We start from the raw sequence: 15,672 nt of genomic DNA, 5'->3' as shown, positions 1-15,672 counted from the left end.
CATACAGCAGCTGATAAGTACTGGAAGGCTGGAGATTTTTTAATAAAAGTAAATTACAAGTCTATAACTTTGACACCAGTTGATTTGGAGAGAAAAAAAAAAAAAAGATCTGTGTACCCCTTTAAATCCACGGCATCCACAGCCATCACAGGGGCCAACATGGAACTATGGTTTGGTGAAGGATTCTCTGTGGATTTAGATCGGAATAGTGGAGGAAATTACGACCCATGTGGCCTATTCCTAAAACTGCTTATTACTGCTAACAGATTAAAGCATCCAGCAAGCTCATCCGCATTACACCATTAGTCCATATAAATTATGCACGCCAAATTAGTTAAGAGCACGTGCAACCCTCCACAATGGCTAGGCGCTGACTTTTTTTTTTTTTTTTTTTTTTAAATGGAGCCATATTTTACAGCTCAAAACTGTTGTTTATTTCTTTTTTTTCAAGACAGTCAGGAACTGTCCAGAGCAGGAGGGGTTTTCTATGGGGATTTGCTGCTGCTCTGGACAGTTCCTGACATGGACAGAGGTGGCAGCAGAGAGCACTTTGTCAGACTGGAAAGAATACACCACTTCCTGCAGGACATACAGCAGCTGATAAGTACTGGAAGACTGGATAACCTTTAATAGAAGTAAATTACAATTCCATATAAACTTTCTGCAACCAGCTGATTTGAAACAAAGGAAAAAAAAAAACAAGAATTTGCCTCAGTATCCCTGTATGGCGCCTTCACACGTATCGTAGTGTATTTATTGCTGCGAGTTTCTCGCACATAAATCCACAGTGATACTGATTGCGATCAAGTCAATGTATGTGTATGTGTTCTCACTGCGTGTTTGGTGCGATCTTTTTATTAATAGATTTATCCAGGATTAGAAAAAGCACAGCTACTTTCTTGTAAAAACAGCGTCATCCTTGTCTGCAGGTTGTGTGTGGTATTACACTGCAGCTCCATTCGCTTCAATGGGACTGAGCTGCAAAACCTCCCACACCCGACCAACCTGAGGACAGGAGAGGCGCAGTTTGTAGAAAGAGGCGGCCATGTTTTCCTAAGCCTGGACAAGCCCTTTAATTTTAATGCCATAACACTTATTTTTATAAGCTCATCACTAGGGTGTGTTTAATTAAAAAAAAAACCTTCTGTAAGACAAGCTGCTGTTTACTGGTAAGGTGATGGGAGATGGCGCTGCGGCAGCTTACCTGTGGTTTTCTGGGTTTCTAGAGACTTTCCTTTGTACGTGTTAAACAGGCTGAGGGTGGCGTACTTTTTCCCATCCTTTGCTTTTGTGTTCTGGCCTGACTTCTCCGACATGACGGAAGAAACTCATCGAGTCTGGTACAGCCTCACTTTGTGCCCAGTTGTCACCTAAACGCAAAAAGAGATCGACACCGATTATTATGGATCAAAGAAGGGATCATTCACACAGCAAACCCCATACACCATGGGTACTATTACACGAAACGATAATCGGCAGAATTGGCCCTATCCGGCCGATCATCGTTCCGTGTAATAAACACAACGATCAGCCGATGATCGTTGTCATCGGCTGATCGTTGATACAGGTTCTGAACTATGATTGTCGGCCACCGACCGCACACCGCTACTTGTAATAGCAGTGAGTGGCCAGCGATGTGCAAAATAAATACATTACCTATCCATGGTCCAGGGCTCCTCTTCTCCCCAGGTCTCGCACGCTGCAGCTTCAGAGTGGCCTGTCTTAGCGGACAGGCCGCTCAGCCAATCACTGGCCAGGACCGCCGTGGACAGTGATTGGCTGAGCGGCCTGTCAGTTAAGACAGGCCGCTCTGAATCTGCAGCGCGGGACCCGGGGAGAAGCAGACCGCAAGAGGAGCCCTGGACCACTGATAGGAAATGTATTCCAGTTTAGCAAGGGCTGTAAGGGCATCGGTAACTACAATATGTCCGTGCAGCCCTTGTTAAACGATTATCGGGCCGTGTAATAGGACCAGTAAACGAGCGCTAGCAGATCAGCGCTCATTTACTGTTATTATCGAGCCCTCATGAGTCCATGTAATAACAACCTAAGGGTCCATTTACACAGAAAAATTATCTGCCAAGGATTAAAGGCCAAAAATGGATTTTTTATGTGTACGATCACGATCAAAACTTTTAATGTATTGAAAGTTTTCTTAAATGACGGACACTATAAACCCCAGGGATGGGGAACCTTCTGCCCCCCAGCTGTTGCAAAACTACAACTCCCATCATGCCTGAACAGCCAACTATCCAGAGCAGTAGCAAATGCCCATCTCCTTTGGACAGTTCCTGACATGGACAGAGGTGGCAGCAGAGAGCACTGTGTCAGACTGAAGAGAATACACCACTTCCTGCAGGACATACAGCAGCTTCCAGTACTGGAAGACTAGAGATTTTTAAATAGAAGTAATTTACATATCAATATAACTTTCTGAAACCAGTTAATTTGAAATGAAGTACCCCTTTAAACCTATTAACTTCCCGCTGTGATCTGTCTTCCCAAGTCAGCGACACTTTTGCACGGTATTGCCATTATTGTGGCGTTTCTCCTTTGCTGCGGAGCTCGGAGACCTCTCTATAGACATAGAAACTCCTCAGCGCTATGGAGATTATTAGGAGGTTACTCAGACTGAGGCAGATGACGGCCCAGGAGAAAGTCACCGCTCATCCCAGGGCACCAGCTCTATTATCTGCTCCACAGCGTTCTATGGAATCCACAGTCCTGACAGCGGCCGAATCCATAACACAAAAATATGGAGAGAAGGTGGTGACAGGTTCCAGAACTGTATTTGTGGATTGTTAATAGGATGGGTCATCATACAGATCAGCGGTGGTCTAATTCCCGACACCCTCACTGATCAGCTTACTGACCGAGTGCACAGCACCATTCATTGGGTTGTGGCTGCAGCTGGTATTGCAACTTGTCCCACTAAAGTGATTACAATGAGGCTCTGGGCTCTCATAACGAGGGGGGGGGGGGGGAGCCTGAAAACCCCTCCCCCTCTCTTGTCTCCAGATTGGGTGCGGTTTCAAACTCAGTTCCATTGAAGTAAATGGAGCTTAATTGCAAACCGCACCTGAACTGGAGACAAGAGAGGGGGAAAGTGGCCATGTTTTTGTAGTGCTGGATAACCCCTTTAATTCCCAGTTCTGGATTATTTTAGACACAGGCAGGAATGTATCTTGGGGTAAATTCACACAGACGGATCCGCTGCAGATCCAATGCCTATTACTTTCAATGAGGATGCATACTCGCTGCAGGTTTTACATCCCGCTAGGAGTATGTCCGTGAAAGCACCATTAACCCCCCGTTGGCCGGAGCATACTTTACCTTCTCCACTCCAGCTGGCTTTGGGGGTTCCCGGCTTGACATCCCGCTCAGCCAATCAGTGCACTGCTCCGCCGTAGCCACTAATGAGACGCCGGGAGCCCAGGAAGCAAGACGGAGTGGTGAGGAGGTAAAGTATGCTCTGGCCGGCAGGGGGTTAATGGCGTTCCCATGTACATACTCCCAGCGGGATGTAAATCCCGCAGCGAGTATGTATCCTCATTGAAAGTAATCCGTCCGTGTAAATTTACCCTTAAAGGGGTAGCGCACCAAAAAATTTTTTCTTTCAAATCCACTGGTGCCATAAAGTGCCAGAGATTTGTAATTTACTTCTATTAAAAAATCTTAAGTCTTACAGTACTTATAGGCTGCTGTATGTCCAGCAGGAAGTGGTGTTTTCTTTCCTGTCTGAGACAGTGCTCTCTTTTGCCTCCTCTGTCCATGTCAGGAACTTTCCAGAGCAGCAGCAAATCCCCATAGAAAACCTCTCCTGCTCTCCAGACTGGAAAAAATACAACTTCCTGCTGGGCATACAGCAGCTGATAAGTACTGGAAGGCTTGAGATTTTTTAACAGAAGTAAATTACAAATCTCTGGCACTTCATGGCAGCAGTTGATTTGAAAGGAAAAGTTTTTGGGTGAACTACCAAAGGGGTAGTTCACCAAAAAACTTTTCCTTTCAAATCAACTGCCACCAAGTACATCGCTTTGTTTGTTTTTCTTACATTAACAGACAGATGCGCGTGCCGCTGCCCTTTTTTGAACCGCCTGGTTGCTGCACATGGCGCCGGTCTATTTCCCAGCACACCCCGGAGCAATGGGGACAGGCCCGCCGGCCCCCTAGTGTGCTGAAACCCCCTCCCCTCTGTGACGTAGCTCCATTAGGATCAATAGAGCTGCATCACAGAGGGGAGATTGTCAAACAGGGGGCTGGCTGGTGTGCCCCTAGTGCTCCGAGGGGGGCCGGTGTTTGGAAATAGACCAGCCCTGTGCACTAGAATCAGGCGGTGGTTCAAATAAAAAGTACCACAACACCGGCATCCCCACGTCTGTCTGTTAATGTGAAAACCCCAATGTGATGTACCTGGTGGTGCAATCGCTTTCAGCTTTCATTTTCTGGCGGTACTGTGCGCAGAATTGATTTGCTTGGGTCACAATTTTAAACAAATAGGAGACGTTTTCTATTAAAACGAAATAAATTGGTGCAAAATTGCATGTAGACGCCTTTGTGAATAAAGTGCTGGGTGGCAGTCTGACCATGTACCCGGTGCCTACCTTAAGAAAAAAAAATATATATATATATATATAAAGACTCAATTTAGGAAGATAATCTTGAATTCACTTTTATTGCTCTGTGTTGTGCTACGTTTAAACAAATCGATAATTCGCCCAATCAATCGTTTAACGATTTTGAAGCAACGATTTTGTTTTTATAACGATCAATGTTTAGACGGAGAAAAATCGTTAGAAAAATAATTCTTGCGATAGTTTCTCAGATGGCTTAAGCCCATCTCAGATATAGGGTGAAGCTCTGAAAGACCGTTTTCATAAAGGGATTTGCGAATTTTTAGCGAACAACGATTTGAGAACATGTTGAAAGATCACAACGAACGATTTCTCACTCGTCACTTGATCGTTCGCTGTGTTTACACGGAACGATTATTGCTCATATGCCATCTTATCGCAAAAATTCGAACGATAATCGTTCCGTGTAAACGCAGCATTGTGCGATTCCGTTATTCCTCCTGCAACTTTATGAAAAAGTGTTGACTCCTGAGGGCACGTCCATGTTTGATTGGATAGTCGCGCACAGTATCGGGCCAGCTCCCCCCTCCCCACAACTCTCAACACCCTTTTGTCAAATTTCTATAAATAAATATAGATAGAGATATATATATTTTTAATATATAAATTTGCAGGAGTAATAGAGGAACTATTACATGGGGATAGCAGGATTTATTAGAGGCCATGTTCACACACAAAGCTATGTGTCTCCATAACATCTCTCCCTCTTACTCATCTAACAATGACTTAAAAAAAAGGGCCCTATTAAACGGAGCAATAATTGACCGAACCGGGCCAATATCGCGCTGTAAAAAAGACAACAATCCACCGTAGAGCCGATCAGCTGATCGTTGCCCATTGGCAAGTTTAAACACCATTGATGGCTGACCAATCATTGCTCTGTGTAATAGACAGTGCGGCCAACGTGTGATGATTGTGTGTATAAAGTAATAAAGCTATCACTTACCTGCCCCAGCACCCCCAACGCTGTCCTCAGGCCTTGTCTGTGGGATTCCCCAGTTACTGCAGCTATTACCTCTGGTCCTGTCTCTGAAGTGACAGGCCGCTCAGCCAATCAGAGGCCACAGTGCTGCCCCGTCCCAGCCTCTGATTGGCTGAGCACCCTGTCACTTCAGAGACAGGACCAGAGGTAATAGCTGCAGCTGCGGTAACCAGGAAAACCCACAGACAAGGCCTGAGGACACTAGGAACGTGATCAGCTAAGTAATAGCTTTATCATTGTACACCAAAGCAAGGACTGCACGGACATCGCTAATATATTGCTGCACGATAATCGAGGCGTTTAATAGGCTCTATAACAGAGTGCCGATCTAGCACTTATCTGGAACATAAGGCTATAGGTGCAGCAGGAAGGGATGGGAACCCTTCGGCTTTCCAGCTGCTGTATTAGGGTATGTTCACACTGAGCAAAAGTGGTGGAATTGACAAGTCAATTCTATGCGCGGAGAGCAGCAGAGACGCGCAAGCCCTTCCCAGACACTGAGGCAGGTGGAATTCCAATTCTTTTGCGCCGTGTGAACATACACTAACTACACCTGCCATTATACCTGGGGAGACAACGCTAGAGCAGGGTCTATGGGAGCTGCAGTACAGCCAAGAGCTGAACTCCAATCTTTTGCAGCCACACAAACAAATTGGACCCAGGCATCGGCCGTCAGTAACTCATGTCAACTCAAGTCTCGTGAACATATAAAAGCTTTCAATAATCAAGTATAAGGCGTCAATGACCAAACCCATAAGCGTCTCCCATCAGACACCTACAAACTACGTCCCAGTGACTGCTGTAGGAAGTACACCCCATCATGTACATGGGACATTATTAGATGTGCAGAAGGACAAGGGGTTGTATTCAGAAGACATCTCCCTAATACACAATCTGAAAAACCACCAGTCTCTGTTCTAACAGACTGCGACCAAGCACAGTGTTTAGGCTCCATGCATAATGCAGAGACATAGATCTGAAGCCTGGACAGCAATGCACGGAGCCTGAGTGATCTGTAATACACTAGGTACCAGGCAGGAGTATAACAGGACAGGGCTAGAGGGGGGTGAAAGGAAACCTCTCACAGGGGTCCAGAGCACGGAAACTGCAACAAGTCATCAAACCACAATGACAATGGATTAAACACATTACCTCGCCTGCACATACAGATATAACATAGGGGCGGTACATGGCAAAATACAACACTACGTCCATTATGTGTGTGTAGAAAAGAGTCATATATAAATAATGAGACCCCCAATGACAGAATCCGACAGAAGCAGAACGTACATACCTGTCCGATCCCCGGTCACTGGCATTATGACGGTGCCCGGCATCCTCCTGCACATGGAAGTGTCCGTGTAGCCAATCACTGCCAGAGGCGGGTCACTGCTGCCGCCAGTCAATGGCTCAGCGGACCAGGAAGTAGGGACAATGATGGTGGGGGACTGGGGGCAGGTGAGTATTTTTTTTTTTTTAAATTAACTTGCTCTATTAAAAATTAGTCTCCACACAACCACTGGAAAGTTGAGAGATCTTATGTGTGGTGGATTTATGGATAGGTTTTCCACTGATTATATCCACAGTGAATATTCTAAACGGTTTCTATCAGAAAAGTTCTAGGACCCGGCGAGTATCTCTATCTGATGGGAGTTAGGGCCCTATTGAACGGAGCGATAGATCGGGCGATTATCGCTCCGTGTAATAGAGAGAATGATCATCCAATAACAATTGATTTAGGTTTGGACATAAAATCTTCAGGCACCGACCGCGAATTGCTACGCGTAATAGTGATGCACAGCCGATGGCAAACAATTGCCTAAACATCTGACCCTTTACCTCTTCCCGCTCCTATGCTCCGCAGCTTTCCGGTCCCAGCGGCTGCAGCATCTGACCGTCCTGTCAGGTGACAGGCTGCGGCGATCCCAGGAAGACAAGACCAGGAGCAGGAAGAGGTAAGGGGCCAGATGTTCGGGCAAGGGCTGCATGGACATTGCTAACGATGTCCGTGCAGCCCCTGCTGCCCAATTATCGGGCCGTGTAATAGGTCAATTAAACTGCTAGATCGGCGCTCGTTTACTAAAATCGGCCCGTGTAATAGGCCCCTTATGCAGAGTAAAACCCCCGGGGACTACAGTATCAGCCACAATAAGATGTGAAGAAATCTCGGCCGCGGCAAGTTTCCACGTGGAAAAACTGACCTGGACTTTTCAACCTGCAGTTTGTGATGATTTCCGCTGTAGAAAAAAAGCGAGGATTTCTAATGGATTTTTCCCAATTCAATGGGGGAAAGGCAAAATATGCACATAAATCCCTAGATGACCTGCAGAAATGCATAGAAATACAAACAAAATCCCACTGATCTCATTACCATATACCTGCTGTGACGGTGTCCTGCTGGTCTCGATGAGGACAATCGCGGACCGCAATGGTCACACAGGTAAACATGTCATCACTGGGGCCAGGAGAGCAAGGAGTCCTAAGAGTACACAGTATCCAGAAGAGAGATCAGCAGCAGGGACAGAATTCCCAAGTCAGATGGGCAGAACACGGACGCAGGTCTATAGACCATAACTGAACGCACTATAGATACCTACGCTGCTTCCAATTCGGGTTTCTGTACCCACCATCAGGACGGGACTTGTGGCCAATCTGACTGCCTGAAATCTGACTACAGAAAAGTAAGATGCCCCCCACGTCTTAGGAGACGCATCTCTTGATCCTGAGTGTGGCAAATATCCCCAATTGTTTTCCTTCTGCACACATCCCCCCCGTGTATGAGCGGAGTCTTGGGACCTCGCTCGCATCACATTAGACAATGAACTGGGATAAGCAATGAGCCGTGGTTTTCATTTATGGCAGAAACCAGGACAGATGTGAACTAAGATTTTTTTGCAATTTACTAAGAAACCATTTTGTATACACAGACACCGAGAACATTCATGGGAAATAAAGCACAGTGTATCAGAGCTTTAACACTGTATAAAAAAAACAACAACTGAAACCTGACACTGTGGTGGACAACATTACACATGATAATAGCAAAGAGAACAATGTGTATCTGTCTGGCAGGGGAAGAGTTAATTGATGCCCGGGGGGGGAAATCCCACTATTGGTTTCCACCACAAAGGGCGGCCATCACTTCCTCACCTCATTGTCAGGATAATGAGCTGAAACCCTTTGTTAATAGATCATCCTCTCTGAACTCCCAAGGAGGCCGTTCTAGGACAAAGATGCTCAGTCCCGTCCCATCTGCTCCATCTTCTCTCCTTTACATGCAATGGAATATAATACTGCTACACTATCCAGAGAAGGGACAACCCCCACTGATTCATAGCCGGTGTGCCATAAGTGAAACTGGGGTGGATTCACAGTGGGTGTGCAAAAAAAAGTGTACAGAGCGGGTACACCACAGAGGAGGCCGGTGCTGCACAGAGCGGGTACACCACAGAGGAGGCCGGTGCTGCACAGAGCGGGTACACCACAGAGGAGGCCGGTGCTGCACAGAGCGGGTACACCACAGAGGAGGCCGGTGCTGCACAGAGCGGGTACACCACAGAGGAGGCCGGTGCTGCACAGAGCGGGTACACCACAGAGGAGGCCGGTGCTGCACAGAGCGGGTACACCACAGAGGAGGCCGGTGCTGCACAGAGCGGGTACACCACAGAGGAGGCCGGTGCTGCACAGAGCGGGTACACCACAGAGGAGGCCGGTGCTGCACAGAGCGGGTACACCACAGAGGAGGCCGGTGCTGCACAGAGCGGGTACACTACAGAGGAGGCCGGTGCTGCACAGAGCGGGTACACTACAGAGGAGGCCGGTGTACAGAGCGGGTACACTACAGAGGAGGCCGGTGTACAGAGCGGGTACACCACAGAGGAGGCCGGTGCTGCACAGAGCGGGTACACCACAGAGGAGGCCGGTGCACAGAGCGGGTACACCACAGAGGAGGCCGGTGCACAGAGCGGGTACACCACAGAGGAGGCCGGTGCACAGAGCGGGTACACCACAGAGGCGGCCGGTGCACAGAGCGGGTACACCACAGAGGCGGCCGGTGCACAGAGCGGGTACACCACAGAGGAGGCCGGTGCACAGAGCGGGTACACCACAGAGGAGGCCGGTGCACAGAGCGGGTACACCACAGAGGAGGCCGGTGCACAGAGCGGGTACACCACAGAGGAGGCCGGTGCACAGAGCGGGTACACCACAGAGGAGGCCGGTGCACAGAGCGGGTACACCACAGAGGAGGCCGGTGCACAGAGCGGGTACACTACAGAGGAGGCCGGTGCACAGAGCGGGTACACTACAGAGGAGGCCGGTGCACAGAGCGGGTACACTACAGAGGAGGCCGGTGCATAGAGTGGGTACACAATAGACTAAGGGCCCTATTAGATTTATGTGACAGATTCTTGAAGCCAAAGCCAGGAATGGATTTGAAAAGAGGAGAAATCTCAGTCTTTCCTGGCAGTTTATAGCCAGTTCCTGGCTTTGGCTTCAATGATATGTCAGATAGATCTGACTGTGTAACAGGGCCTTAAATGTATCCATATTGCACACAGAGCGTGGATGGAAAATCTCAGGCCCTTCAGCTGCAGCAAAGCTACAATTTCCATTTCAATAGGACGGACAAGGCTATGCCACCCCTGGAGGGCCTATCAGTCTCTATGCCACCCCTGGAGGGCCTATCAGTCTCTATGCCACCCCTGGAGGGCCTATCAGTCTCTATGCCACCCCTGGAGGGCCTATCAGTCTCTATGCCACCCCTGGAGGGCCTATCAGTCTCTATGCCACCCCTGGAGGGCCTATCAGTCTCTATGCCACCCCTGGAGGGCCTATCAGTCTCTATGCCACCCCTGGAGGGCCTATCAGTCTCTATGCCACCCCTGGAGGGCCTATCAGTCTCTATGCCACCCCTGGAGGGCCTATCAGTCTCTATGCCACCCCTGGAGGGCCTATCAGTCTCTATGCCACCCCTGGAGGGCCTATCAGTCTCTATGCCACCCCTGGAGGGCCTATCAGTCTCTATGCCACCCCTGGAGGGCCTATCAGTCTCTATGCCACCCCTGGAGGGCCTATCAGTCTCTATGCCACCCCTGGAGGGCCTATCAGTCTCTATGCCACCCCTGGAGGGCCTATCAGTCTCTATGCCACCCCTGGAGGGCCTATCAGTCTCTATGCCACCCCTGGAGGGCCTATCAGTCTCTATGCCACCCCTGGAGGGCCTATCAGTCTCTATGCCACCCCTGGAGGGCCTATCAGTCTCTATGCCACCCCTGGAGGGCCTATCAGTCTCTATGCCGCCCCTGGAGGGCCTATCAGTCTCTATGCCGCCCCTGGAGGGCCTATCAGTCTCTATGCCACCCCTGGAGGGCCTATCAGTCTCTATGCCACCCCTGGAGGGCCTATCAGTCTCTATGCCACCCCTGGAGGGCCTATCAGTCTCTATGCCACCCCTGGAGGGCCTATCAGTCTCTATGCTGTCATAGGTGCAGCTGGGGCAAGGTGTACATAGAGCAGGCATACCCTAAAGCAGGGATGGGGAACCTTTTCCATGTCGAGGGCCGGTCGGGCATTTATAAAATCATTCGAGGGCCGCATACCGTGCGCAGCAGGGTAGCGTGGGTTTGCAGCACCCGGGGCAAGGCAAAGTATTGTTCCCCTAATGCCCCTGCTATTGTAGTTAACCCTCTGTGATGCCCCTTGTACCTGATGTGAATCCTTAGTGATACCCTGTAGCCTGAGTTAACCCCCCAGTCATGTCCCTGGTAGCCTAATTACCCCCCCCCCCACACCCAATGATGCCTCTGGTAGGCCTAGTTAATCCCCCCAGTCATGTCCCTGGTAGCCTAGTTTAGCCCCTCAGTCATGTCCCTTGTAGCCTAGATAACCCCCAGTCATGTCCCTGGTAGCCTAGTCAACCCCCCAGTCAGGTCCCTGGTAGCCTAGTCAGCCCCCCAGTCATGTCCCTGGTAGCCTAGTCAGCCCCCCAGTCATGTCCCTGGTAGCCTAGTTAACCCCCCAGTCATGTCCCTGGTAGCCTAGTTAACCCCCCAGTCATGTCCCTGGTAGCCTAGTTAACCCCCCAGTCATGTCCCTGGTGGCCTAGTTAACCCCCCAGTCAGGTCCCTGGTGGCCTTCTTAACCCCCCAGTCAGGTCCCCGGTGGCCTTCTTAACCCCCCAGTCAGGTCCCCGGTGGCCTTCTTAACCCCCCATCCCCCCCAGTCATGTCCCTGGTGGCCTAGTTAATCCCCAGTGCCTGCCCCAAATAAAAAAATAAATAAATAAACATCCCACTCACCTTTCCTCCGCTCCCACGCTATCCAGGTCCTCTTCTCCCTCCTCTCTTCTGTGCCGGTCTTCTCCTGCAGGCGGCGCGCGGTGAAATGACGTCATCGCGCGCGGCCCGCAGGAGTCACAAGACGTGCGCCGCTCTGTTGGGGAAGGAGCCGGCACAGACACAGGAAGATGCTGTGTATGCCGGCTCCTGCCTCACCACCGCGGCGCACATGACAGGAGAGCCGCAAACCGCAGAAGATGTGTGCCGCTCTGGAGGAGAAGGAGCCGGCATACACAGCGTCCTCCTGTGTCTGGTAACTGTCACAGACACAGGAGGAAGCTGTGAATGCCGGCCTATCAGTCTCTATGCCACCCCTGGAGGGCCTATCAGTCTCTATGCCACCCCTGGAGGGCCTATCAGTCTCTATGCTGTCATAGGTGCAGCTGGGGCAAGGTGTACATAGAGCAGGCATACCCTAAAGCAGGGATGGGGAACCTTTTCCATGTCGAGGGCCGGTCGGGCATTTATAAAATCATTCGAGGGCCGCATACCGTGCGCAGCAGGGTAGCGTGGGTTTGCAGCACCCGGGGCAAGGCAAAGTATTGTTCCCCTAATGCCCCTGCTATTGTAGTTAACCCTCTGTGATGCCCCTTGTACCTGATGTGAATCCTTAGTGATACCCTGTAGCCTGAGTTAACCCCCCAGTCATGTCCCTGGTAGCCTAATTACCCCCCCCCCCACACCCAATGATGCCTCTGGTAGGCCTAGTTAATCCCCCCAGTCATGTCCCTGGTAGCCTAGTTTAGCCCCTCAGTCATGTCCCTTGTAGCCTAGATAACCCCCAGTCATGTCCCTGGTAGCCTAGTCAACCCCCCAGTCATGTCCCTGGTAGCCTAGTCAGCCCCCCAGTCATGTCCCTGGTAGCCTAGTCAGCCCCCCAGTCATGTCCCTGGTAGCCTAGTTAACCCCCCAGTCATGTCCCTGGTAGCCTAGTTAACCCCCCAGTCATGTCCCTGGTAGCCTAGTTAACCCCCCAGTCATGTCCCTGGTGGCCTAGTTAACCCCCCAGTCAGGTCCCTGGTGGCCTTCTTAACCTCCCAGTCAGGTCCCTGGTGGCCTTCTTAACCTCCCAGTCAGGTCCCCGGTGGCCTTCTTAACCCCCCAGTCAGGTCCCCGGTGGCCTTCTTAACCCCCCCAGTCAGGTCCCCGGTGGCCTTCTTAACCCCCCAGTCAGGTCCCCGGTGGCCTTCTTAACCCCCCAGTCAGGTCCCCGGTGGCCTTCTTAACCCCCCAGTCAGGTCCCCGGTGGCCTTCTTAACCCCCCAGTCAGGTCCCCGGTGGCCTTCTTAACCCCCCAGTCAGGTCCCCGGTGGCCTTCTTAACCCCCCAGTCAGGTCCCTGGTGGCCTTCTTAACCCCCCAGTCATGTCCCCGGTGGCCTTCTTAACCCCCCAGTCAGGTCCCCGGTGGCCTTCTTAACCCCCCAGTCAGGTCCCCGGTGGCCTTCTTAACCCCCCAGTCAGGTCCCCGGTGGCCTTCTTAACCCCCCAGTCAGGTCCCCGGTGGCCTTCTTAACCCCCCATCCCCCCCAGTCATGTCCCTGGTGGCCTAGTTAATCCCCAGTGCCTGCCCCAAATAAAAAAATAAATAAATAAACAACCCACTCACCTTTCCTCCGCTCCCACGCTATCCAGGTCCTCTTCTCCCTCCTCTCTTCTGTGCCGGTCTTCTCCTGCAGGCGGCGCGCGGTGAAATGACGTCATCGCGCGCGGCCCGCAGGAGTCACAAGACGTGCGCCGCTCTGTTGGGGAAGGAGCCGGCACAGACACAGGAAGATGCTGTGTATGCCGGCTCCTGCCTCACCACCGCGGCGCACATGACAGGAGAGCCGCAAACCGCAGAAGATGTGTGCCGCTCTGGAGGAGAAGGAGCCGGCATACACAGCGTCCTCCTGTGTCTGGTAACTGTCACAGACACAGGAGGAAGCTGTGAATGCCGGCTCCTTCTCCTCCAGAGCAGCGCATGTCACAGGGGAGCCGCGGGCCGCATCCGGAGGTGTCAGGGGCCGGATGCGGCCCGGAGGTTCCCCACCCCTGCCCTAAAGGAAGAGGCTGGTGTAAGGGATTGCATGATGGAGGCATGTCATAGATGAAGCTGGAGCAATGTGTGGATAAGCTATACATAAAACCCAGCAAAGTATGCAAAAACCAGTGCAAGGGATGAAAATAGCAGGAACACCCTAAATAAATTGGATATAAGGGATGCACATAGCAAAGAGGCCATAAAGGAAGCTGCTGCAAGGTGTGGAAACAGCAGAGAGGCCATAAAGGAAGCTGCTGCAAGGTGTGGATACAGCAGAGAGGCCATAAAGGAAGCTGCTGCATAAGGTGCACAGGGCAGGTATACACGTAATACGGCAAGACCAAGATGTACATACAGCAGATATACCCTAAGAGAGCTGCTGCAATGAGGGGATATAGCAGAGAGGCCATAAATGAAGCTGCTGCAATGCTGAGCCCACCACCCTGCAATCAGCATCCTCCATCAGTGGCCGCAGATCAGTTATAGATGCAGGATCGGTGAATGGCTGCAGGATCAGGGGTCACAGCACCCGGTCCATTCACCGGAAACCAGCGGGCAGATGCTGAGGGCTCCTCACTGCGCATGCGCGCCCATCACCGATCAATGGCCGATGAGAGGACCCCTCCTCAGCGCCTCACAATGTGATCAATACCAGACCCGATATAATCTATAAGGTCCCGATCACTGTGACACCGGATGATGCGATATATATATCACCACACAGGCACCGATCAGACATGGCCGCCCCATCCTATAGGGACCAGAGCGGGAACCATCCCACCGATCACCGGATCCCGGGGCAGGAGGTGCGGGGACCCCGGGGCCTGCCCGACACAGTTACCTGTAAACAATAAAACGCCCATAAACCGCAACCAAGCGCTCACCTGGGTGTCCCTGCGTCTTCGACAATGGAGAATGTGCTGTGTTCCCGGCAGCGGAGTGAATGGCGGTGCAGGCGGCGCGGAGTTATGACGCTTTACGGCTAGTGTCGGCGCGGCGTTGCTTCTGCTTCTCAGTTTCCGTTCCTGGGTGGCTGGGTGTCGGTTACCGTAAAGTAAACTTCCCTCCCCCCGGTTATGGAGTCTTACAGGCCGCAAGCGCTCTTACCCGCAGCCCGGACTCCCGTTATCCTCCCCTCCGCACACACCACAGAGCGAGAGCCCCGGCGCCAGAAAAGATGGCCGACCGCCAACGGACAACGTCAGCACGCAGGCGTACAAGCGTGGCCCAGGCGACGCTCTAGCGGAAGTTGCCAGCGACCAAGATGGCGGCAGGAATCCTCGACGTAATTCGACGTCGTTTTGAAAGAACGCTGGGCTAATTGTTCGGCGGCCATGTTTAGTGTGGGCAGCTGGCATACAATAGACACGAGAGAAGGCGTTTAGGGCTTGGTTGACGGTATTGTACGTTCACCGTGATGCTGCATGAGCGCTGATTCCTGATCTTTATTACAGCATAGATTTATATATACACATCCACACACGGCTGGTAGTGAAAAAAGAGCGGAAATAAGGGGCCCGTGTATAGCAACCACTAATAAGTGTTTGTTGCCAATGGCAACCAATCAGAATCCAGCTTATTTGGTTCCATGGTGGGTCTGAAAATTAAAGCTGTGATCTCATTGGTTGCTAACGACAATACACTATATCTGCTGCATATTTCTCTGTGATATATCATCATGTGATGCCCAGCTATAT

The 15,672-nt window shown here is 51.1% G+C and overlaps 2 protein-coding genes across 4 annotated transcripts in view; one reads left to right on the top strand and one right to left on the bottom strand.

Moving 5' to 3' along the window:
- PRRC2C (proline rich coiled-coil 2C) overlaps positions 1 to 15,180 on the bottom strand; it is a 53,544-nt gene extending 38,364 nt beyond the window's left edge. For 2 of the 3 annotated variants that reach the window (XM_069967606.1, XM_069967609.1), the window contains exons 1-2: positions 14,860 to 15,178; positions 1,205 to 1,370 (exon numbers count right to left, since the gene is read on the bottom strand). In XM_069967606.1, coding sequence (XP_069823707.1) covers positions 1,205 to 1,316 — 112 coding nt within the window. In that variant the 5' untranslated portion in view covers positions 1,317 to 1,370; positions 14,860 to 15,178. Of the gene's footprint in view, positions 1 to 1,204; positions 1,371 to 14,859 lie in introns of all 3 variants that reach the window. The other variant, XM_069967607.1, reaches the window with a different exon arrangement.
- LOC138789372 (uncharacterized) lies at positions 6,358 to 9,975 on the top strand. Its single transcript, XM_069967984.1, has 3 exons — positions 6,358 to 6,424; positions 7,481 to 7,571; positions 8,991 to 9,975. The coding sequence occupies exons 1-3, from the start codon at positions 6,358 to 6,360 to the stop codon at positions 9,973 to 9,975; spliced, it is 1,143 nt and encodes a 380-aa protein (XP_069824085.1).
- Positions 15,181 to 15,672: the final 492 nt, after the last annotated feature.

Source organism: Dendropsophus ebraccatus, chromosome 4 (genome assembly GCF_027789765.1).
Source record: "Dendropsophus ebraccatus isolate aDenEbr1 chromosome 4, aDenEbr1.pat, whole genome shotgun sequence".
NCBI lineage: Eukaryota > Metazoa > Chordata > Amphibia > Anura > Hylidae > Dendropsophus > Dendropsophus ebraccatus.
Note: the sequence above shows the minus strand (reverse complement) of the source record. Positions and strands in the feature narration are given on the sequence as shown.

What these genes read in the sequence shown, in the direction of transcription:
- LOC138789372 (XM_069967984.1), top strand. Translation starts at nt 6,358, where the DNA reads ATGACCAAACCCATAAGCGTCTCCCATCAGACACCTACAAACTACGTC. An exon ending in CCCAGTGACTGCTGTAGGAA is followed by an intron (nt 6,425 to 7,480) that starts GTACACCCCATC and finishes TATGCTCCGCAG; the next exon opens with CTTTCCGGTCCCAGCGGCTG. An exon ending in AAGACCAGGAGCAGGAAGAG is followed by an intron (nt 7,572 to 8,990) that starts GTAAGGGGCCAG and finishes GTGGATTCACAG; the next exon opens with TGGGTGTGCAAAAAAAAGTG.